Source organism: Ovis aries, chromosome 20, assembly GCF_016772045.2.
Source record: "Ovis aries strain OAR_USU_Benz2616 breed Rambouillet chromosome 20, ARS-UI_Ramb_v3.0, whole genome shotgun sequence".
In the NCBI taxonomy this organism is placed as follows: Eukaryota; Metazoa; Chordata; class Mammalia; order Artiodactyla; family Bovidae; genus Ovis; species Ovis aries.
Window position 1 is genome coordinate 15,634,731 of NC_056073.1, and position 20,152 is coordinate 15,654,882.

General features: G+C 43.4%; 3 protein-coding genes across 12 annotated transcripts in view; 1 reads left to right on the top strand and 2 right to left on the bottom strand.

Annotated features, from left to right (window-relative positions):
• The first annotated feature begins 27 nt into the window (after positions 1–27).
• TOMM6 (translocase of outer mitochondrial membrane 6) lies at positions 28–13,162 on the top strand. 2 transcript variants are annotated; one of them, XM_042237283.2, is made up of 3 exons: positions 28–189; positions 726–831; positions 12,803–13,162. In XM_042237283.2, exons 1-2 carry the CDS (start codon positions 62–64, stop codon positions 820–822), a joined length of 225 nt encoding a protein of 74 aa, XP_042093217.1. In that variant the 5' UTR covers positions 28–61; the 3' UTR covers positions 823–831; positions 12,803–13,162. The 2 variants fall into 2 exon arrangements, with proteins under 2 accessions (XP_042093217.1, XP_042093216.1); XM_042237282.2 differs by lacking the exon at positions 12,803–13,162 and adding an exon at positions 1,040–1,353.
• USP49 (ubiquitin specific peptidase 49) overlaps positions 1,350–20,152 on the bottom strand; it is a 68,781-nt gene continuing 49,978 nt past the window's right edge. For all 9 annotated transcript variants that reach the window (XM_027958997.3, XM_060403174.1, XM_060403177.1 and 6 more), the window contains 5 exons: positions 13,823–15,191; positions 12,345–12,549; positions 9,377–9,485; positions 8,628–8,833; positions 1,350–7,641 (listed from right to left, as the gene is read on the bottom strand). In XM_027958997.3, the coding sequence (XP_027814798.1) occupies positions 7,451–7,641; positions 8,628–8,833; positions 9,377–9,485; positions 12,345–12,549; positions 13,823–15,163 (2,052 nt within the window). In that variant the 5' untranslated portion in view covers positions 15,164–15,191 and the 3' untranslated portion in view covers positions 1,350–7,450. The remainder of the gene's footprint in view (positions 7,642–8,627; positions 8,834–9,376; positions 9,486–12,344; positions 12,550–13,822; positions 15,192–20,152) is intronic.
• MED20 (mediator complex subunit 20) overlaps positions 15,157–20,152 on the bottom strand; it is a 72,502-nt gene continuing 67,506 nt past the window's right edge. Inside the window, exon 5 of the mRNA XM_042237281.2 lies at positions 15,157–15,191. The gene's annotated coding sequence lies outside the window, so the exon portion shown is untranslated. The remainder of the gene's footprint in view (positions 15,192–20,152) is intronic.

Genomic DNA, 20,152 nt, shown 5'->3' on the forward strand with positions numbered 1-20,152 from the left:
TAATCTGTCGGCGCCCGCCCGGTGCGTGGCGAGCGTTCGTACAGAGCGCTGAGGTGCTGCTATGGCTTCCAGTGGGGCCGGCGTGACCGCTGCGGGCTCAGCAAATGAAGCTCCCGAAATTCCAGACAACGTGGGGGACTGGCTTCGGGGCGTCTACCGCTTCGCCACCGACAGGAATGACTTCCGGAGGTAACCGAGGCCCGGGGGCTCGGTCCCTCTCCGGCCCTTCGCGCGCGTTATGCGTACCCCCTGGATTTCCCTTCCTTGAACTGGTTCCTCCAGATTTTTTTACATCACCCACATCTTGGCCTCTTTGTGGCTCTGGCTGTGCTTTGCTGAGGTCCTTGATCGGGAGGATTTCCGTGCTGCCGAAGCGCTCTTTTCAGTCACCAGGCTCTGTCTAGAGAAGCTATGCTCACGGGGACCCTGGGGGAGGGGGCTGCAACAAACAGGCTTTTTGGCTCTGGACAAGTGCTTAATTGGCCTTTGCGTTTGACCCTGCTCTCATTAGACGTAGAAACGAACCTTAAATAACCATGTGGTCTTGGGCAACCTATTATGTACCGATCAGTGCTCATGCGATTCTGAAGTGCTTCTGCCTCAGGAGGGGACGGCTTCCTCCAGTGTGTGATTATGGGAACCGGCCCCCCCCCCCACAAGTCTCTCGTTAACCAGACACGTGACTCAGTGACCACAGGGTTAATAGGATGCGTTCCTTTTTCCAGGAACTTGATTCTCAATTTGGGACTCTTTGCTGCTGGAGTTTGGCTGGCCAGAAATTTGAGTGACATTGACCTAATGGCACCTCAGCCTGGGGTCTAGCCTGTGTAGGTAAGCACTAACCACTGTTCTTTCAGAAGTCCTAGAGGCTGGGAGAAGAAATAACTTAGATCACCTGTTCACAGACTAATAGGAAAGAGACTTGACAAAAGACCCTTGGCTGTTCCTAGTTAGATAAGTTTCCAGATGTTGCAAGGGATTTAGCAATTTTTACTCCAGTAATTTTACCTTTCTAATGCCACCTGTTGTCTGATTGCAGACACATGGAATCCCTGTGCTGTACTCGACCCCTTCAAAAACAGCCTCCAATCTGTGACCATCACCAGACTTGCCCTGATGGCGGCTGAAGTTTGTCAGATGGCACCTTCCCTTCCCTGCCCGACTTCCTTTTCTTTGCCGAGTCCACTCAGGACACCCTTCTCTGCTCAACAGGCAGGCTTCAGCTAAAGTATTGTCTTCTGTTCTGTAAAATGCTGTACATAGTTCCTAAGTTTCTGCAGGGGCTGATCTTGGCTCTTGTCCTGAGGAATAATCTAATGGTATTTTAACAAATAAAGCGTGTACACAAAGATATTTTATTCTTTTAATAAGAAAACTTCAGCTTACAAAAACAAGGTGTAAAAAGTCAAGATTTACAAAAATCATAAAAACATGATTTATATTTCACACTCGAGAGAGACAGGAACAAGTCCCAAACATGGATTTTAACAGATGGTTTGTTTCATAGTAAAAGAAAAAAAGAAATGGAAACTGTAGCCACCATACAGTGATGTTAGCATAGGTAATAGCTTATTCTTGAGGAATTTCCATTTTTGAGCAGTACTATGGGAAGAAGCCATTTGGTGTTGCATAGCATTTTAGTGCACCAGGTGGGTTTTCCAGGCACCAGGGAGGCATTGTTGCTATAATACAGTGGGATTCGAGGGCAGTAATGTGCAGGTGGAGGCAAGGTGTGAGTAAGCCTGGGCAGTGGGCTCTGAAGCAGCACTGCTTGAGGAAGCTGCTTCCTTCACAAAGTAAGAGATATTTTCTGACCCTAAAATTCAGGGTAGTGCCACTGTCCAGGAGTTTGGGGTTCTTTGGAAATGGAGTATGTAAGGAACTGGCATGGAAAGAATGATGAAGGTGTGGACATACAGCCAGGCTCCCCTTGGCAATTTTTTCTAGTTGATTTGCTCTACTAGGTGTTTAAAAAATATACATACTACTTTTTTGTGCCAAGTCTCTGTAACTGGTATGGGATTAAAGGATAAGAATTGGGAAGGAGGGTCAGTATAAATACACCACAGTGGCCTAATTTTAAGTTAGGCGTTATCTCTAGCAGTCTGTTCACTAAAGGTAAATAGAATAAAATGGTCCCTCCTTGACCCTGCTGGCATAAATCTGGCTAAGAAAGCTGTTAGAGACTTAGGTTTTTTATATGTTAAAGAAAAGCACCATTTTCTTAATGAGCTCTAATCAGGGAGGTCCCAGCTATTAGGAGGAAGGAGTTTGAGCCTGTATGAATTGAGGCCTGTGGCTGGCTTAACATGATGTCAGGATCCTTTTAAGAATCTACATAGTGATCACAGATGCTCTGGCAAGTTTGTATCTTACTAGGCTGTTAAGATGAGGAAAAGTAACATACATTAAGTAAGGCTTGGGTTTGAAGCTATCACCCCCCAAATGGTGACCAGGAAGGAAACTTTCAAGCCCCGTCAGCCTGTATCAGACCACTGCTAAGCCTAGAAATACCAGCACCTGTTGTTCTTTATAGCAGTGAAACTTACATCCTTGAAGTCTGCTACCTGAGCTACTCATAACTGTGAAAAGTTCTATTTGATAGCAATTTTCAAAGGTAAAATTCAAAACATGGCCAAAATTAAAGACATGGCAGCTTCCAAAAGTGTAATTCAAGTTTCACTTAAAATGTGATGTCTTAGCTTCAAGTAACAGTGTTGCTGTTGGTTTATAAAGCCATAAGCTGATAAGGTAAAGTTTCATTTCAACTGGCTTAATTCCTGAAAGCGGTAAGAATTTAGCAGGTTAAAGCTACCAAATCTACACCAAATTTTGATGGATAATTATGAATTCTGTAAATGAAAACCCTGGCTTTTACCATTTCAACACAACATTGTTCCTCAAGGGAAGTGTTTTACATCCTGTCATGAGGTGTTTAGCCCAGGCTAGTTAACACTATGGGAAAATCTCCTACACTACCTAGTTAGATCTGAAATAGAAACATGCCAGCAGAAGTTAGTATGGAAACAGTCCACAAAATGACCATTCACTTCAGTGCTCTAGTGACTGAGGTGTGCTTAGAACAGTGTTTGGGTTGAATACACAGTGGTTAAAGTCCTAGACCAAGAAAATGGTTAATTTAAATATGGAAGATAAAAACTAAACTCACAGTCATATTTAGAAGGCGCTTTTCAATTTTAGTGCTAACTTCAAAAAAATCAACCACCAGGGAGATGCATACTTACCTGGTAAGGAAAAAAAAAGTGGCCATGAGAGGTTTTATTCCACAGATAGAACCTCCTCACCTAATTAGGCCAGTCATTAGGCTGAGGGACCCAATTATCAAGTGTGCTTTGAGTAAGCTTTTTAAACACCCTTTGGTGAAGACTCAGGAGCTCAGTGGAAACCCTAAGGTGGGAGTAAAAGGAACACGCTGTTTATAGCCCTGCAGGTGAGCAGGCCGGGTCTTCTTGGCCACAGCTACTCAGTCTCGTCCCCATCAGTGGGACTGGGTTGCTGGGACAGGTTCTTGAGCCTTCTTGTTTGCATATTACACAGTGCACTGGCTTGCCTTACAATCTAAAGGCTCACATGTAGGGGACTGTGTTTTATACTGCTTCCTGAAACTTTGTGCAGAAGAACTTCAGAACTAATGAAGGTGCCACTTCAGGAGGAACGGTTTTTGTTTGACTTGCACTATACGTTGCCTAGTATTAGACAAACTAAATACCTTTTTCTGAACATTTGTGCTCTCCCAACCAGCTGGAAAAGTAACCCTTCCACTTAAAAGATAAAACTTCAGATAGGGATATATTATATGTTTAGGAAGGGGAAGCCCTCCCAGCCTGATTTTAAAAAGGCCTGAGTTAATGTTCGGAATATAAGGGGTGGTAAAAAAGAATAGGGTATATAGTTTGCCTTGAAAAGGAGACACCGATGAATAATCAAACACAAAGATTTTGGACATTACAGTAGAATTTTCAGAACTTGCTGGTAATAATTTGCTTTCACACACATAAGATACGAAATGTTTTTAAAAAGTGATACCAAATGTCCTTTACACTATACAGACCCATTTGCCACTTGAAATGACAAGAATCCTTTCCCTTAATCTTTTCAATCCCATGCAAACCATAATTAGGTACAAGGCACCAAATTTTATGAATTGTATAAAATCAGTTCACAAAGCTTTATCAGTACGTAAAACAAACTCCCTTTCTCCCTCCCTGCCCACCCATATCCCACCCCCCCACCCCACCCACCCCCACCCAACCAAGTTTTCATTCTGTACTACTGTCAACCTCTCACGTTTATGCTGGGACCTGGCTAGGGCTGTGCCCCACTGCCTGCCAACCCACCTCATCAGTGCTTACACTTGGATGGAAGTGTAATCATAGCCAGAGTGGAAAACTCAGAATCATTGACTCTAGAAACCTTGACATTAAAAACAAAAATAAACTCTGCTATTGAGTCCATAGGACACATTAACACTTTTATAGTTCCCAATTTTATTCATGACATTTAAGAGACATCTGGAAATTCTTTACAGTGCGTCACTGTCCCCGTCAGCCTGAGAGGGACTGGATCAAAGCAGGCAAGAGGCCTGCCATCTTGAATAAGAGCTTCAGTTCCTAGCCATTGAGGGCATTCCTAATTTTTTTGTTAACACTAGCATGAATGCTTGTCTCTGAGGCAACCACAAGTATGAGGGTCAAGCTAGATTGAGGTAAAATTTTGAGGGCCAGGTTGCATTCATCTTGGCTGGCTACAGCAGGAAGTAAACACACCAGCCAACTACAAAGGGTTCCTAGAACAGGGCTATAACTACTTGTCTGGGAGAGAAGCAGGCCCGTAAGGTTCAGTTAGGAGATCTTGGATTTGATTTGGCAGCATCTAGTCGACTTCCACCTGGTTCTTATTTTCTTCTTTACAATGTTTTGACTTAAAGTAAGATGCAACTAAGAAATTCATCTACTTCAGTATGTAAATAAATTAAAGGCAAAAGGACATTTCCCTCACAACAGCCATTGGCTTATGCATCAGGAAATTCTTTTCTTTAATAAAAATCTCCATAAATACTAACTTCTCAACAGCGTCTATTGCTGCTGCCTCTGGGTACCTGAGGTGTCTGGCTGCAGGGGCACCTTCAAGTGTGTGCAGCACTTTGAGGACTCTGATATTGGTTTCTGTTCCAACTCACTTTAAGTGATTTTATTAATTTGAAGCACTTACCCTATTAATACAAAGTCCTTAGTCTGCTTAATTCTTAACTTTTGGTATAAAACTTTTTAAAAATTAAATTTGAAGATGTTTTAATTTTCCATGAGATGTTTATTTTTCTTATTCCCCCCGGGACAGCCTGAGGGATTTAGTAGATGCTGTATAGTACTTCTCTGTTTGTCAGTTCTCTTTTTCTAGAATAATAAATATAGCATTCAGTGAAAGATGAGGCACAATTTATATTTTCCTTCCCTTTTTACTTTTTTTTTAAGTCAGTGCGCTTTTCTCTTGCCACAAAAGGTCATCACCAATCATACCAACTTAAAAATGTGGATCTAGAGACTACAGTCTTGTTATCAGAGCCTCTGGCAGCATGGGTGGCTGTGACACTTTAAAACAGTGTCCAGGTGAGGGTAAGCCCGGGCCAAGCTTGTACAAAGAAGCCTGCAGTAGAAAATATAAACCAAATAGCATAAAAAATGCCATACGCTATCGCTTCCAAATAAAAGCTAAATATTACAGAAACCTCACAGTGTTGGAAAAAGCAAGTTTAATTTAAAGTATAGTCACTCCCTTTCTTTATCACGGTGAGTCATCTTCTGTCTGATTTCCTCCAAATCTCAGTGCTGTCTGGTAGGTCCTATGGGAGAATTCATCTCAAAAGAGGTCAACAGCAAATACTATACAGATCTGCTTGGGAAATGTGGTCTTTCAACATTGCTAAAGCTACACCCCATTAGCCTCTTGTTTGCTAACTTCCCACCCCTCCCCAAACTTCCTTCACATCTACTCCCTTCAGGTGACATCTGTACTTCTACCTGAACTGAATGTTAATATGACATAGTCAAAAGATGAGCATTTTGAGTGACAGGCTGAGGTGCTGTGGCACTCCCACAGTGAGAGCGGCAGTATGCATTCACTGTTACTAGTGAGTCAAAGTGAAGGACCGAGGAGGGAAATTCAGTGGTGCCTGACAGGGCAGAGGGCTTCCATATGGGCAATTTCATGCCAGTTAGAAACCGACCCAGTTTAAAAAAGAAAGATATATCTTACTAGCACTGAAGTGATGGACAGGACACTTGTTTTTCTCTGATGGACTGAGGGTGGGTGGGTAAAGAAATAGTAGGGATTAGCAGATTTTGGAGGAAACCAGCCAGGGCTCTCAGCAATAAACTGTTCAGACATACAGGAGGAAGAGTCCTAAGCCTTCGAAAAGCCAAAGCTCCCACACCTTGTGAAAAGGAAATAAACTGCAGGTTAAGAGAAGCTGCATGCTGCACCAAGATGAGAACGGGGGACAGGCATTTCGATAAGCCCTGGACCACTGGCTCCCCCACCCCCACCCTCTTGAGTTCTGAGAAAGCCTCAGAAACCTGACCTAAAAAGACCAGTTTAAACCAAACTACGAGCTTGCCCTAGACCCGAACCAGGAGTTTGCTACAGAACTGAGTATCCAGGAGTGAACTCAGGCTCAGCATGCCACAAAGAGCATGCCATGTACCAGTTTCTTGCTTCCCCATGTGAACTGCTCCTTCTTTAGAATGAAGGGATGTTCGTGCCATCTCAGAAGATGTGGAATGATTAAATGACAGCAGCAGCCAGGTAGAATATGACATGAAAAACCTCCCATTTTTCATGAAGAAATTTGCTCCATGCACCTCCTTCCATTCTTCAACTGCTATCTCCTAAAAAAGGAAGTCTCTAAATTTTCAACCCTTGAGGACTACTTCCTCTGTAGGAAAAAGTCCTGACTTCACCTCCCGCCTTGGAACCAATCCTGTCCAGCAAGCTGCCAGCCCAGGGCCCCTCCTTGCTCTGCAGTGCTCTGCCGAAGGCTGCTCACGTCAGGAGGCTCTTCCGGTGCTGCAAGGGGTCCCGATTAGCAGGGGAATCACATAATAGGAAGAAAACACAGCTGGATATGACCAACTCACTCCCTCTTTCCTCCACCCAAATCCCTCTATATTCAGAAGCAACTGTTGAAAGAGTCTTCATAGAAGTTACTCCTTTTGATTTGCTTTACCAAAGGAGGGAATTTTCTAAACCCATTTAAAAGAAAGTGACTACAGATTTTGTGATAGATACTAGTCACCCAGCACCTTCTGCTCTAGACCCAGTGAGGCAAACCTAGTAATCTGTTCCTGTAGTAAACCTTATTTCCTGTAAGAGGAAAGATGTACCAATACCAAGAGTTTAAAAGCAAGTCAGTCCTTGATAATGTGCTTCCCATTCAGGGGAAGGTCCGTGGTCTGCCCTCATCGTTGTTGCTGGAATGCACCTGAGTTTGGAGTTGGGTTGCTGAGATTCTTGCATTGCCCTGAACTGTTCTTTGAGTGTAAAAAAGGATGTAGGCTTGAGTTTTGCACACTTCCTCGACACTGCATACATTCAGCTTTGAGTCATTGCAGTGGACCCAAAAACCTAGGAAACCAAATGAAAGAAAGAGAGAATATGACTACCCAACTTAAATTTCAATCAGCAGGCAAACGAGGAGATGAAAAAAGGGACAGAGAAGTTCTGAATAGATCCAACCTTTGATTGGTGGTGGTGGAGGAAGAGATAAGTAAATGAAACCATTGGTTTTAGCCCCACAAGCCCCACCACAATACTGCTTACAGTACTGACTAATTTTTGTCCTCATTTCATTCAGGCTTTTTCACTGCCCATTAGGGACTTCTACGAAGACAGACTGGGGGCTAAGAGATGTGAAAAAAATGGGGAGGAGAGGGGAAATGTACATAGATAAAGGTATGGAAGGAAAGGAAAACTTAGAAGGAATAAAGTTATTTTTCACAGCTCACTCTGGTAGCCACCCCAAGGGCTGAGGGGTTCAAGATGGGTAAACTATTAAAAACACATCCACAACCCACCTGCCTTAACACAGTAGCTGGGAGGCTCTGCTCTGGGGGACAAGGACTGAAAGAAAGCTCCTTGGGAAGGGCCCTTGGATCCTCACACCTCCCATGTTAAGGGAGGTGATCAGGACATAGTATTGTAAGTGCTCAGAAAGTGTCCTCAGCTTTACTATGGGCTGATGCTAGTGAGACTCATATAGTATGAATATGACCACGACATAGCTAGGTCATACTGTTTATGCAAAACCAAGAAGGAAAGAGGTCTGCAGCAGAAGTATTAACAACAGCTATAACCTCTAGCATTAACTGACCATTATGTGCTAGGCACCACGCTCAGCACTTTTACATGTTAGTTCCTGTCAATTCTTAGAAGAGTTATATGTTGTCACTTAGTGATATATTCAAAATTTGAATCCATCTTTCATAATTCTTTCCACTGGATTTCAATGTATGTAATATCCCCCTACAGATTAAATAAAAAGGAGAGGAATGAAATGTGGACAAACCAACCCTTTTTGGTGTCCCCCACCCCACAGAGTAAAGCGCACGCACCTCCCTCTGTGTTGTAGCAATAGGCTGTGTAGTGTCCTGAGCCAAACCCTTTCCCGTGATGCATGACCACTGCGGAGAGATCATAGGCAAAGGTCTCTTTGTCAAGAGAGGAGAGCATGTCCCTGCAGCAGTAAGGTTCCATGGTTAATACCTGGTCAAAGACGACATGGACCCCAATCTTCTCTCGGTGATTACGGCCAGACCACCTGTAACATGGATATGAACTTCTTACCAGTAAGAAATGGCATGTGTGATCATAGGCAGAGGTAGGTAAAATAGAAGTGGAGAAAACTTAACCTGGATTTGGTTTTCACAGCAAGGTAGGAGTACTCAGTGTTCACATATATTTCCTGTGAACATTCAGATGTTCTCTGAAACTAGAAATCCCTAAACAAGCAATCCAGGCAATACTCTTTATAGTTTACTTCCTACCCTTCTTTTCACAGATTATCTCATACTTTATTCTGAAGATGGCTCTATATAAGCCCAAGTGAGGCTATTAAATCTTCAAGCACAGACACCCACTGCAGCCTAGCTGATTTAATAGGGCTGTGAGGGCAGAAGCCCCGTCCTGACCCCCAACATCCACTTGCCTCACTGGGCAGGAACCATATACTCCATGGAAAGCCTAAGGACTCCAGGAAGCAGGCTTCTCCCCGCAACACCAAAGACATCTGCCCTCACCAAAGCCTTTGAAGTAGCTATTGCCACAGCTCACAGACACCTGGGATGCCCTAGAGCAAGCTCACCTGAATCTTTTAAGGTGCAGCCGGAGGACCTGAGGTAGTCTGTAGATCATTAACTGCTTTCTAGCTTCACTCAGAACAAGGGGTTTTGGATTGGATTTTCGTCGTTTGCCTAGATGGTTTGGGAAGGTATAAGACATGGATCGTGAGGAGACTCATTCTTTCCGAGCCACGCAGAGACAGTGACTTGCCACCCAATATGCATTCTCCTAGTGTCTCAGTACTTCAACCTCAGTTTTATTTGGGGAGCAATGTGATCCTCTCTAAGGCTGCATTTCCCAGCCTCACATGCCCACGTGGTATGGCCACGGAAGTTCTGGCTGAGATGAGAGAAATGACTGTGTGGCTCTCGGGGGATGGCTGCTTAAAGAAGGCTGATGCAGTTGTAAGGTGCATCCTTTGTCCTTCCCACCACTTGAAAGGAATCTCAGTTTCCTTTCCTGTGAAATGGGGGATAATGCATGTATCTCAGGTTTAGGGAAAAGGTAAGAGGACACAGGGGGTTTCCCAGGTGGTTCAGTGCTAAACAATCTGCCTGCCAAGGCAGGAGATGCAGGTTCGATCCCTGGGTTGGAAAGATACCCTGGAAGAAGACATGGCAGCCCACTCCAGTACTTCTGCCTGGGAAATCCCATGGACAGAGGAGCCTGGTGGGCTACAGTCCATGGGGTCGCAAAGAGTCAGATACGACTTAGTGTTTGAGCATGCATGCATGCAAGAGGCACAGGATTACCAAAGGACAGTGTATTTAAAGAGATTTTTTCTCCCATGTGACTTGCTTGTGGCCTATACAAATATTTAGAAAAGAAACTTCACTGGTTTTGTATTTTTATGTCATACTTATTTTCTGAAACATGTTTCTTGGTAACAGCACTGCTAGACATGCAGAACAAGGCTGGCCATTGGCTACATACACCCCATTCAAAACAAAACCAATGCTCAGGACTCCAATTTTGTTTCTAAAGATACTGAATTGTGGGTGAAATGCATTTCTAAATTACAGCAAGGAAAACAGAAATGAAGTTCTCTTAATTTCCATCAGAAGCCTTCTCTATAACCATTTACTGATGACTGCTCTGTTATATTAATTCAGTCAGTGAATGGACGGGAATATAAAATTCATGGTCCACTGTGGTGTCTGCTAATTGTCTCTGAGCTGTTGATATCATGGTCTCAGTGTCTGAGGAGCCTGGCATCTGATTCGAAGTCCTGTCTGTACCGCTTGTGAAAAGTAGCAAATCACAGGCAGATGACGTATCATGGAGCTTTCTCTGACAATAGGTTGTGGAGCTGTTGCTTCTCATGATAGATTGCAGCAACTAGATTGCAGCTTTTACTAGGGCTGGCAGTCATGGTATGTGAGGGCATGAGCAGAAAGAGAATTCAAAGAGGGGCCTGGCCTTATTTTACATTCCTGTTCACCAGCAGATTTTTGAATATTACTGCAGCTCTCTGCCTGGGAATCCTGGCAGTGACTGCTGCTCTCAGCAGAGGGAGTATGTGAGCTAAAATGAAGACAATATAGAATCTGGCTTTGTTTCTCTCAAATGAAATTCACGAAGAAAAATCACTGATTCAGTTAAGACTGATCAGTTCTGTCTCCCATTTGATTAAGCTGGCTATACAAAGAGGTGAAAGACTGATAGTTTTGAAACTTTCACAAGCAACAGATCGGTGCATCTCATCCCTTCACTTATAGCTTTCCTTCCTTGCTATTTGAACCTGTCTACAGAGATACTGATAAATGGGCACATCTGACAACCAGAAAAAACAATCCTTTCTTGCAAAAATAAATAAAAGTGTTTCTTGCCTAATCTATCAGGTCCGAGAATGATAGACTTAAGGCTGTTAACATCTTTCTGTTTCCTACAAGTATAAAACTTCATGACTCACTATTTTAAAAAGAAAAAAATTACATACTGTCCTAATAAGACAATTTAAATCACTGCCTTTATATATCTCTATGTAACAGGATAGATGAGTTTATGCTTAACCAAGTACAGGATTTCACATTTTGTTTTAAAATGGCATCAGAAGTGTGACTTTTGATTTTTGACTTGATTCTTCAGAGAGAACAGGTTTCCCACAATTCACTACTTTAAAAGCCATATGCAAAAATATTAAAGGGCTACCATAAAATTGTTATTCCCAAACCAAAACTTATAGTGTGAACTATAATATGGCTGCACATTGTTCTCAGATCTCTGCACAATCCATTCATCTTAGTTTCCAAATCTCTATATGCCAAAACCCCCAAACATCAGTTTCAAAGTATTTGCTCTGCATTTCCGGTGTACATGCTGGGTTAGCAAAAGCATTGTTAATGTGGCAAGACACAGGGTTGGGGGATGCATAAGGTGCTCTCAGAACCATATGGAAAAAATTCCACTTTACAATTAAAGCCATGATAGAGAAATACTTCCTCTGACCCTTCTGAGATGTGAACCTTTCAGGGATGAGAAAATAATGATGAAGCTGCCATGGAGCAATGTACCATATGACTTCCTCTCTTGGTTTCAATGTACCCTTAGCATCACTTCTGACAGACTTGAATTCAGGATAAAAGCACACTTTTCTGATACATAGCCCTCAAACAGGCTATGCCACCTGTATTTAGACTAAATTAGAACTGTCAAACTCTATTCATGAATTTAAGCAAGACCCCCATAACCTATGAAGCTAAATACATTCTTGGAGTCCCCATTTCAAGGTCCATACTTTCAAATGCCTCCCAAGATAACAACTAACTTCAATCACAGCAGGAGTCCAAGGAGGTCCAACTCCTAGGTTTGGTTTTATTTTTTTTAATATATAATGTCCATATGCTTTTTCTCAGGAAAATAGGAGGAAAAACATCCTTAAAAGATGCTTTAGAACCACTCAATATTACAGTGTTATTTTTGACTAAAAGGGCAATTGAAATACCTTAAATTGATATTCTAGTTACCCACACCTTCCCCCCAGGACTCACTGTTACACTGGTCACAAGCGTAGATTCTGCCTTCCAGGGCCTCTGTCTCTGTGAACTTGGCCAGCATCTCAGTGAGCAGGCACTCTGTCTGATTCAAAGGGACAAACCCCTTTTCTATGCAGTGATAGCGTTCAGGGAACTCCAGGGACAGATCCCAAAAGGGCTCAATGGTATTGGATTTGTAATTGCATGATACACAAGTGACCTAGGATGAAAAGATTAGTTTATAGGTTATGTAACTTCCATGCTTCCCACATTCATTTTTGCTAGCACATAACAACCAAAACTAAGTGTACAGCTTTCAAACAATATTTCATATTTAAATGATAAACATAACTTTTAAGAGAATTAGAGCATATTGCTTCTGGTATGTATCTCTGTGATGCTAGCTGGAACTGGAAAACCACACAGCACAGACAGTATTACCGACCCCCCTTTCTCTCTTCTCTCCCATTCAGAGCCTCAGTATAACAGACAGAAGTTATCACGGAGTCATCAAGGCATCCGTCTGAGATGGAGAATTTGCAGATTCCTGTCTGCTTCTCTCATCCTCATACTCTATCCTCCTCTAGACTCCACTCCTTCCATCCAACCCAGCTTTCCTCTTTTTGCTTTTGTTTCTAGCAGCATCCCTACACTGATGCCTGTGCTCCAAGAGCCTCGAAGTACCTTGTGATTTGCCCTCCTCCCGGACTATAACCTTCCTAGGTGCACCTTTCTTCCTACAGACTCCCAGGGAGGTTGAGGAAGTGCTGAGAAATACTCCCTTTTCACAAGCTGAAATACAAAAGCTGAAATAAACTTTTCTTCCCGTTCTATTCATCCTTCTTTTAAAATTCTAACTATCTCAGTAGCATAGTGCACAGGTTTTACCTGAATCTCTCAAGTTGCCCACTTTTTAAACTCTATCAATTCTTTCTGCATGTTCTCACAAAGCCTTACCTGTGTCTTCCCTCATATCCTTACATGGCTAAGGAAACGAAAAGGACTGGGGAACCGGAGGGAGGGTTGCTTAGGCCTTTGGCATCTTCCTAGCCACCTCCCTCCCTTGTAATTTGAAGGAAGGCTTTAGAAGGAATGATGCTCTTTCAAACAACCATGGAACCAAGGTTATAGGCAAACTCTTCAATTTCCTAAAGCTGATCAAATGGGATGGGATGCCAGCAATGGGTACTTAACTGTAACGAGAATATTACATTACTGTATCATCATTATAGATTAAAAGACATTTCCTGAAAGTGAAGTGATTTGGCAAGTTAAACTAAAAATCTGCCTGGAAAACAGGAGGCAGATTCACCAACGAAGCCCTCACATAGTACTGTGAAAGGCACCGCGGCCGCCCTCCACTGTGCATAGTTACAGCAAACGTATCCTCATTAGGCCAACAACTTGGGGAAGGCACTCACGGGAAGCCTACTACTACACCAGCCCGGCTCCAGCGTGGTGGGCAGTCAGGGCTGCGCCGAGCACACACCTACCTGGCTAAGTAGCTGCCCATGAAATATGGTGTTCACCACCTTTAAGACCTGTTTGGTGAGCTTCCTCTGGGAGAAGGGGATGAGGATCCGGCGTGTCGTGCCTTCGGACTCGAGTTCCTGCTGCACTTTGTGCAAAAGCTCGCAGAGAAACTCCTGCGCGTCCTGCTGGTCGTAGCCGCGGAAGGCGGGGATCAGGCTCCACACCGAGTGAAGCATGGCGAAGGGCGACACCAGGGCCCACTTCCCCGACCACATGACGCGGAAGAGGGTGTGCAGTTCGTGGCAGAGGGAGATGTGCTTCGAGCTGGGCTCCTTGTTCTGAATGAGCTCTAGCCTCCTGCTAAGGGAGGTCCCACCGTTCAAGCAGAGGCCCTCGCGCTCGCAGGCCTCGGCCCCGTCACTCCGGGGCGACGACAGCTCTGTGGCGGAGCTGCTGGCTGGCCTGCCTGAGAGCGGGGCCTTGCCGTTGGCGGCCCTGGGGAACAGCTGCTCCGTCTTGGACGGGTCGAGGTTCAGAAAGCACTCGCGGAACTTGCGCAGGTGGCTGAGCACCTGCAGGATGGAGTTCATGTAGCAGGTATTGCCCAGGTTGCGCAGGCCCGTGACGCCAGGCGCCATGGCGGGCGCGCGGCGCGGCGCAGGGCGGGGCCCGGCGGGCGCGCGCGCGGCGGGCACGCGCGGCGGCGCGGTGCGGGGCGCGTGCAGCAGCAGGCGCGCGCTTTTGCGCGGAGGGGCGCTGGCCAGCTCCTCCAGCAGCCGTCGCTTCACCTCGCGCCGCCGCTGCCGCGCCGCCTCCTTCTTGCGCTCCAGCGCCTCTTCCCGCCGCCGCTGCTCCAGCTTGGCCTGGCCCCGCGAGGTCTTCTCGAACCAGAGCCGCAGCGTCCTGGCCAGCAGGCGCTGGCGCCGGTACCACAGAGCCGTGAGCATCTGCGGCTGTCCCTGAGGAGCGCGCTGAGGCGGGACGGCGTCCTCGCCCGCAGCCATGGACCGCAGCGTCCGCCCGCGCCTCAGCGGCGGGTCCTGCGTCTGGCCCCTGACCGCCAGGAGGGAGCTTCTCAGCAGCTTCAGGTCCCCCTCCGGGTTGTCGTTAAGCACGTAGTCCTTGCACAGGTAGCAGAACACGTAGAGATCCCGGACCTCCATGGCTAGGGGGTGTCTGGTCTCTTCGAAGTGTTTGAGTGCGTGATCTTCGATGTAGCGGCCGCAGGCCACGTGCGAGCACTTGAGACAAGCCCACACCGACTCGGTGGTGGCGCACTCCCGGCAGTACCACTTCTGCGGGTTCAGGATGGAGTGGTCCTGGGCGAGCCGCAACCGCCCTACATGTTTGCATCTATCCATGTCTTAGGGAAGGCTCCACTCTTTCAACCTGGCACGATAAGGGTCCCCAAAGAGAGAGAGAGAGAGAGAGAAAAAAAAACTTTCAGCAAAATATTTTTCTAGAAAAAGGCTTGCAACCGGCATTTTCCACTCAGTATTCTTTAGTTTTCAATTCAAAATTGGTTCCTTTGGAAGGAATTTTTATAAAAGGAAAAAGCAATTTCGGCATAGACCGGGAATTACAGAAAGACAATTCCTTAAAAAAAAAGGAAGAATCATAAAATACTAAACGACAGACCTTACCACTAATGTGTAACTTTACATTTTCTAAGGCTGTTTTCGTTCTTGAGTATCAGCTAATTTTTACGTAAGGCTGATTTAGAAATGTCATTACCCTCATTTCACGTTGCACTCAACTGGCCACTAGGGGAAAGAAGCCCGTATTCTGAGCCATCTCTGAATTGATGATGTCCTGGAAATGAAAGCCTCTCTGACTCATGGTGACAAGATGCTGGCTGTATGCAAAAAGGGACAGGGCAGAGGAAAGGCGGAGACCGAGAGAGCTCACAAACCAGTGACACCGGGACCTCATCACAAACCAGGAGAGATGAAGACACTCAAATGCAAAGGCAATCTTAGGTCAATTTCACTGTATTTCAAAGTAGAGATAACAAAATATGGTTAAAAAAAGAGCGCGAGAGAAATGGTAAGAAAGAGAAAGTCCTTTGTAGTACAAAGTAATTTTATTTTGTGTCCAAAGATCCTAGCTAAGTAGGTAGACTGAGCCTCAATCTAACATTTTACTTGTTTTCTGTGGTCTACAAGTTTGTGCCTCCTTTCATATGCTGAAATCTTAAACCCCCTCCTCCCCCAGGGGATGGTATTAGGAGGTGAGGTCTTTGGAAGATGCTTAAGTCATGAACGGGTTGACCCCCATGGGATGAGCCTTCAGGAATGGGATTAGTGCTTCTAAAAAGAGCTCCCTCACCCCTTCCTCCATGTGAGAACACAAGTGAAAAGCCAGCCACATGTCTGTGAACCAATGTCTTTGCCAGATATGGAATCTGGTGCCATGATCTTGGACTTCCCAGCCTCCAGAACTGTTATGTATAAGCCACCCAGTCTATGGCATTTTTGTTACAGTAACTCTGAGGGACTAAGCCAAAGTGTCTGTAAAGAACATTTACATCTTGTAAAAAGGATGGGAAAACATTTACCTTCCTTACTGGAAGAATAAGTAACTACAGAACTAGACAAATCTGACTTGGTGATATAGTGGCTACTGGTTATTACAGTATTTAATCAAACTATGAGACCAAAAAAAAAAGCAAACCTTCCAGATAATGTATGCAAAAATGCTTTTTATTTTTAAAACAGCGGTAACTCACTAAGCTTTTTTTTTTTGGTCTTTCTAACATTGCTTCTTCAATATTGTTCATCAGAGAAGCCTAATAAGCAATTTCTTCAAGGGAAAGAGGCTATTTTAAAAGAAAACCTTTTATTCTTTGGAAAGCTGACCTGCCAACAATACCAGTATTTAAATTCCCTAAAGGGAGTTCCTCTTATAAAGTGGACTTCTTTCACCTCATTTCTTGTCTGCTCTCATTTCTGGGAGCAATTACAGTTCTATCATGATGGGGTCACCCAAGAGAAGTTCTAAATCCAAAGTACTCTAAGTAGTTCCTTCAGTTGGTTTTCCTTTCTGGCTTGGCCCTATTGCTAAAACTCACAAATATATCATAGTACCAACCAGAGACCCTTCTCATTTTTAAACTGCCCATTCCAGCCCATTCCTATATAAGAAATCCTTAAATCATCATACAAAGGAAACTCTAGATTCAGTTCAGTTCAGTTCAGTCGCTCAGTCGTGTCCGACTCTTTGCAACTCCATGAATCGCAGCACGCCAGGCCACCCTGTCCATCACCAACTACCGGAGTTCACTCAGATTCACGTCCATCAAGTCAGTGATGCCATCCAGCCATCTCATCCTCTGTCGTCCCCTTCTCCTCCTGCCCCCAATCCTTCCCAGCATCAGAGTCTTTTCCAATGAGTCAACACTTCGCATGCGGTGGCCAAAGTACTGGAGTTTCAGCTTTAGCATCATTCCTTCCAAAGAAATCCCAGGGCTGATCTCCTTCAGAATGGATTGGTTTATCTTCCATCAAATCAGATCATCCTTTGAGTACTATCAGGATTTAGTTTCTACTATATTATTTTTCTAACTATTGACTTGTTGCTAAGTGCCCTTTAAGCCGTGTCTGTGGATGTATGTATCCATATAACTAGATATAACCTCCTTCAGAGAGGAGATCAAGTGTTATATTTCTTTTTTTCTTTAACCTTTATAATTTCAAGACTTGTGGGTGTGCTCATTTCTTTAGTGGTCAAAGGTAGTCTGTCAGAATTACTTCTCCACATAGCCCAGAATAGTGCTGAAATAACCATTTCTGTTTACTTTTTGTAGGGCATAGTCAAATTAAAAGACATATTAGAAAGATAAGATGGTCAATAAATGAATTTTCTTTTTTCTCCTTATTACCAATCAAGAGTTTAAGTTGGATACACATGATGCTTACAACCAATTACTGGGGACACAAAGTAATAAAAGAATGAAAAGGGGAAGTCAAAAGATTGGTAATTCCCAAGTTTGTCATTAACTTGGTATTTTTCAAAACGTAGTCCCTGAACCATCTACCAGCAACAAAATTCCTTAGGATACTTGTCATATGTACAGATTTCTGGTGATGACCCCAAACTTGATGGTTTGGGGGAGGGGTCTAAAATCTCCATTTTTCACAAGCTCTACAGGAGATTCATTTTTACATTAAAGCCTTAGAATGTAATCCAGGAAATTATATAGGGATGAAGAACACCTCATATAAATCAAAGAATTTTATTTCCCAAGATCTTTCACTTGACAAATGTTGTCCAACAGAACTTTCTGGGATGATGGAAACATTCTTTATCTGCATCGCCCAATACTGCACGACTGCCACATGTGTCTCCTGAGCACCTGAAATGTGGCCAGTGAGACGGAGGGGCTTACTGTTAATTAATTTTAATTTAAATGGCCACATGCGACTGGTGGCTGCAGTATTAGATAGCAAAGATTTAAATACGCCAGGACATACTATCTTTAGCTCACTTGGCTTTTCTGTTTTCTCCCTCCAGAACATTCAGTACTCACTGAATCATGTCTGAATAGCCTCTTCTTATAACTCAAAACCGGACAAATCCCCACTTGAGCCAAGAGGAACCTTGATGTGTCTTTAGAAATTTAATTGCTACAGAGATCTTATCACATGAAACACAGCACAGCTTCAAATTCTATAAAAAGAGAGTATATCTGTGAACAGGAATATAGCAACCCAACACCCAGAACACTGGTACCTTATAAAAATCAGCTTCTGTCTAGAAAAACAAAAAACATGCACGTTGGAACAAAAAACAAACAAACAAACAAAACACTAAAAAAAATTCCACCCCCTCTGCATGGAATGCTGTCAAATGGAAAGGGCACTCTGGAAATTCTTTCTTCCGATTTCATTTTCTGATCCATAAATCTGCTGGGCACGCACATCCTTTCCTGCACAGCCTTTTTCCCGTTACAAATCTGTCGTGGCGATTCACTAACCTGCCATATGGCAGAGTAAATCCATTCAGGAAGACACGAGGCTACTCTGTACCTTACTACACTGATTTAACCTAGGCAGACTAGCTTCTCTAGAGTAAAGACATATCTGAGGCATGAATTGGAAATCACTCAAAAGTGACACAAAAGCCAATACACAATAGAGAATAAAGAGAATACAATCTTGGGTATACTCAGTTCAAGAAATTTTGGCTATATTTTCTTTGTATATATAAACATTTATTTAATTTGTTGCAGTTTGAAGTAAAAAAAATTTCCAAAATGTATGCTCAACAGTAATCATTTAAATGTTTGCAGTGTACAAACAAACAAACAAAAACACCAAAAGGAAGACCATGTGCTTCCATGGACCACCCCTCACAGCCTCCGACCACTTCACGCACAAGGCCTCATGCTCATAGGCACAAATAGGAAATTTCTTTTACATTTTTCTGACATATACCCCTTTTCCTTCATAATCACTGAAGGTAATAAAAGTCCTGACATTTCCAATTAAAAAATATATCATCCAGTGTGCAGGCACCATGTTTCCCAGTGTAATGGGAATTAAGAAGATGAGCCTTAATAGTTCTCCATCATCAAATAGATCAGTAACTGTAAATAAATGTCCAGGACACCTTGGATTGATCTGCATAAAGGGAAAGCAAACCTGACAAAATACTGGCTTTTGCTTCTTCAAGTGCTATAGCTTTATATTTAAAAATCTGAATCAGCTCGAGCTAAAAACCATAATTAATATTTAAAGGATTCTACTATAGTTAATGTCACGAAATAGTAAAAGAAGCTAATGAAATTTAGTGTGAGCCTTCTGTTCTGATGAGAAACTTCTAGATTATTTTAAAAGGTTCCTGTTTGAGAGAGATGACTGAACGTTACAAAATCTTTCAAAAATTTATAGCTTGAAAATATGATTTGTCTTTTAATTGGAACATTCCTGTTCTCAATGAGCAGATTTCTTAGCCAATCTGAAATGGATAACAGCATCTCATCACCAGAAATAAAAATTTCTGGGGAGAAAAATCAACAAAAATAAAATAGGAAAAATTTAAAAGAATCCACTTTAGGGAAATTTCCATTTCTTCTCTCTCATCGTCTTGATTTCTTCTCAGTTCTTAACTATGGATAGTGGAAAAATCCTGCTTGGTCTTGGTGAGACCAAGTGGCATAAATTCCAGCTTCAGAGAGAGTAGACACTATGGTAACATGCTGACAGCCTTCATTTACATAAAAGAATACTAATTACGTGGTATCATCAACATCTGCGATTCTGCTCACTGCCATATGCGACAGAGCAGGGTATTTTAACCCTTCAACTTACTGCACATACCCTACATGACATGTCCCACAAAACCTGCAA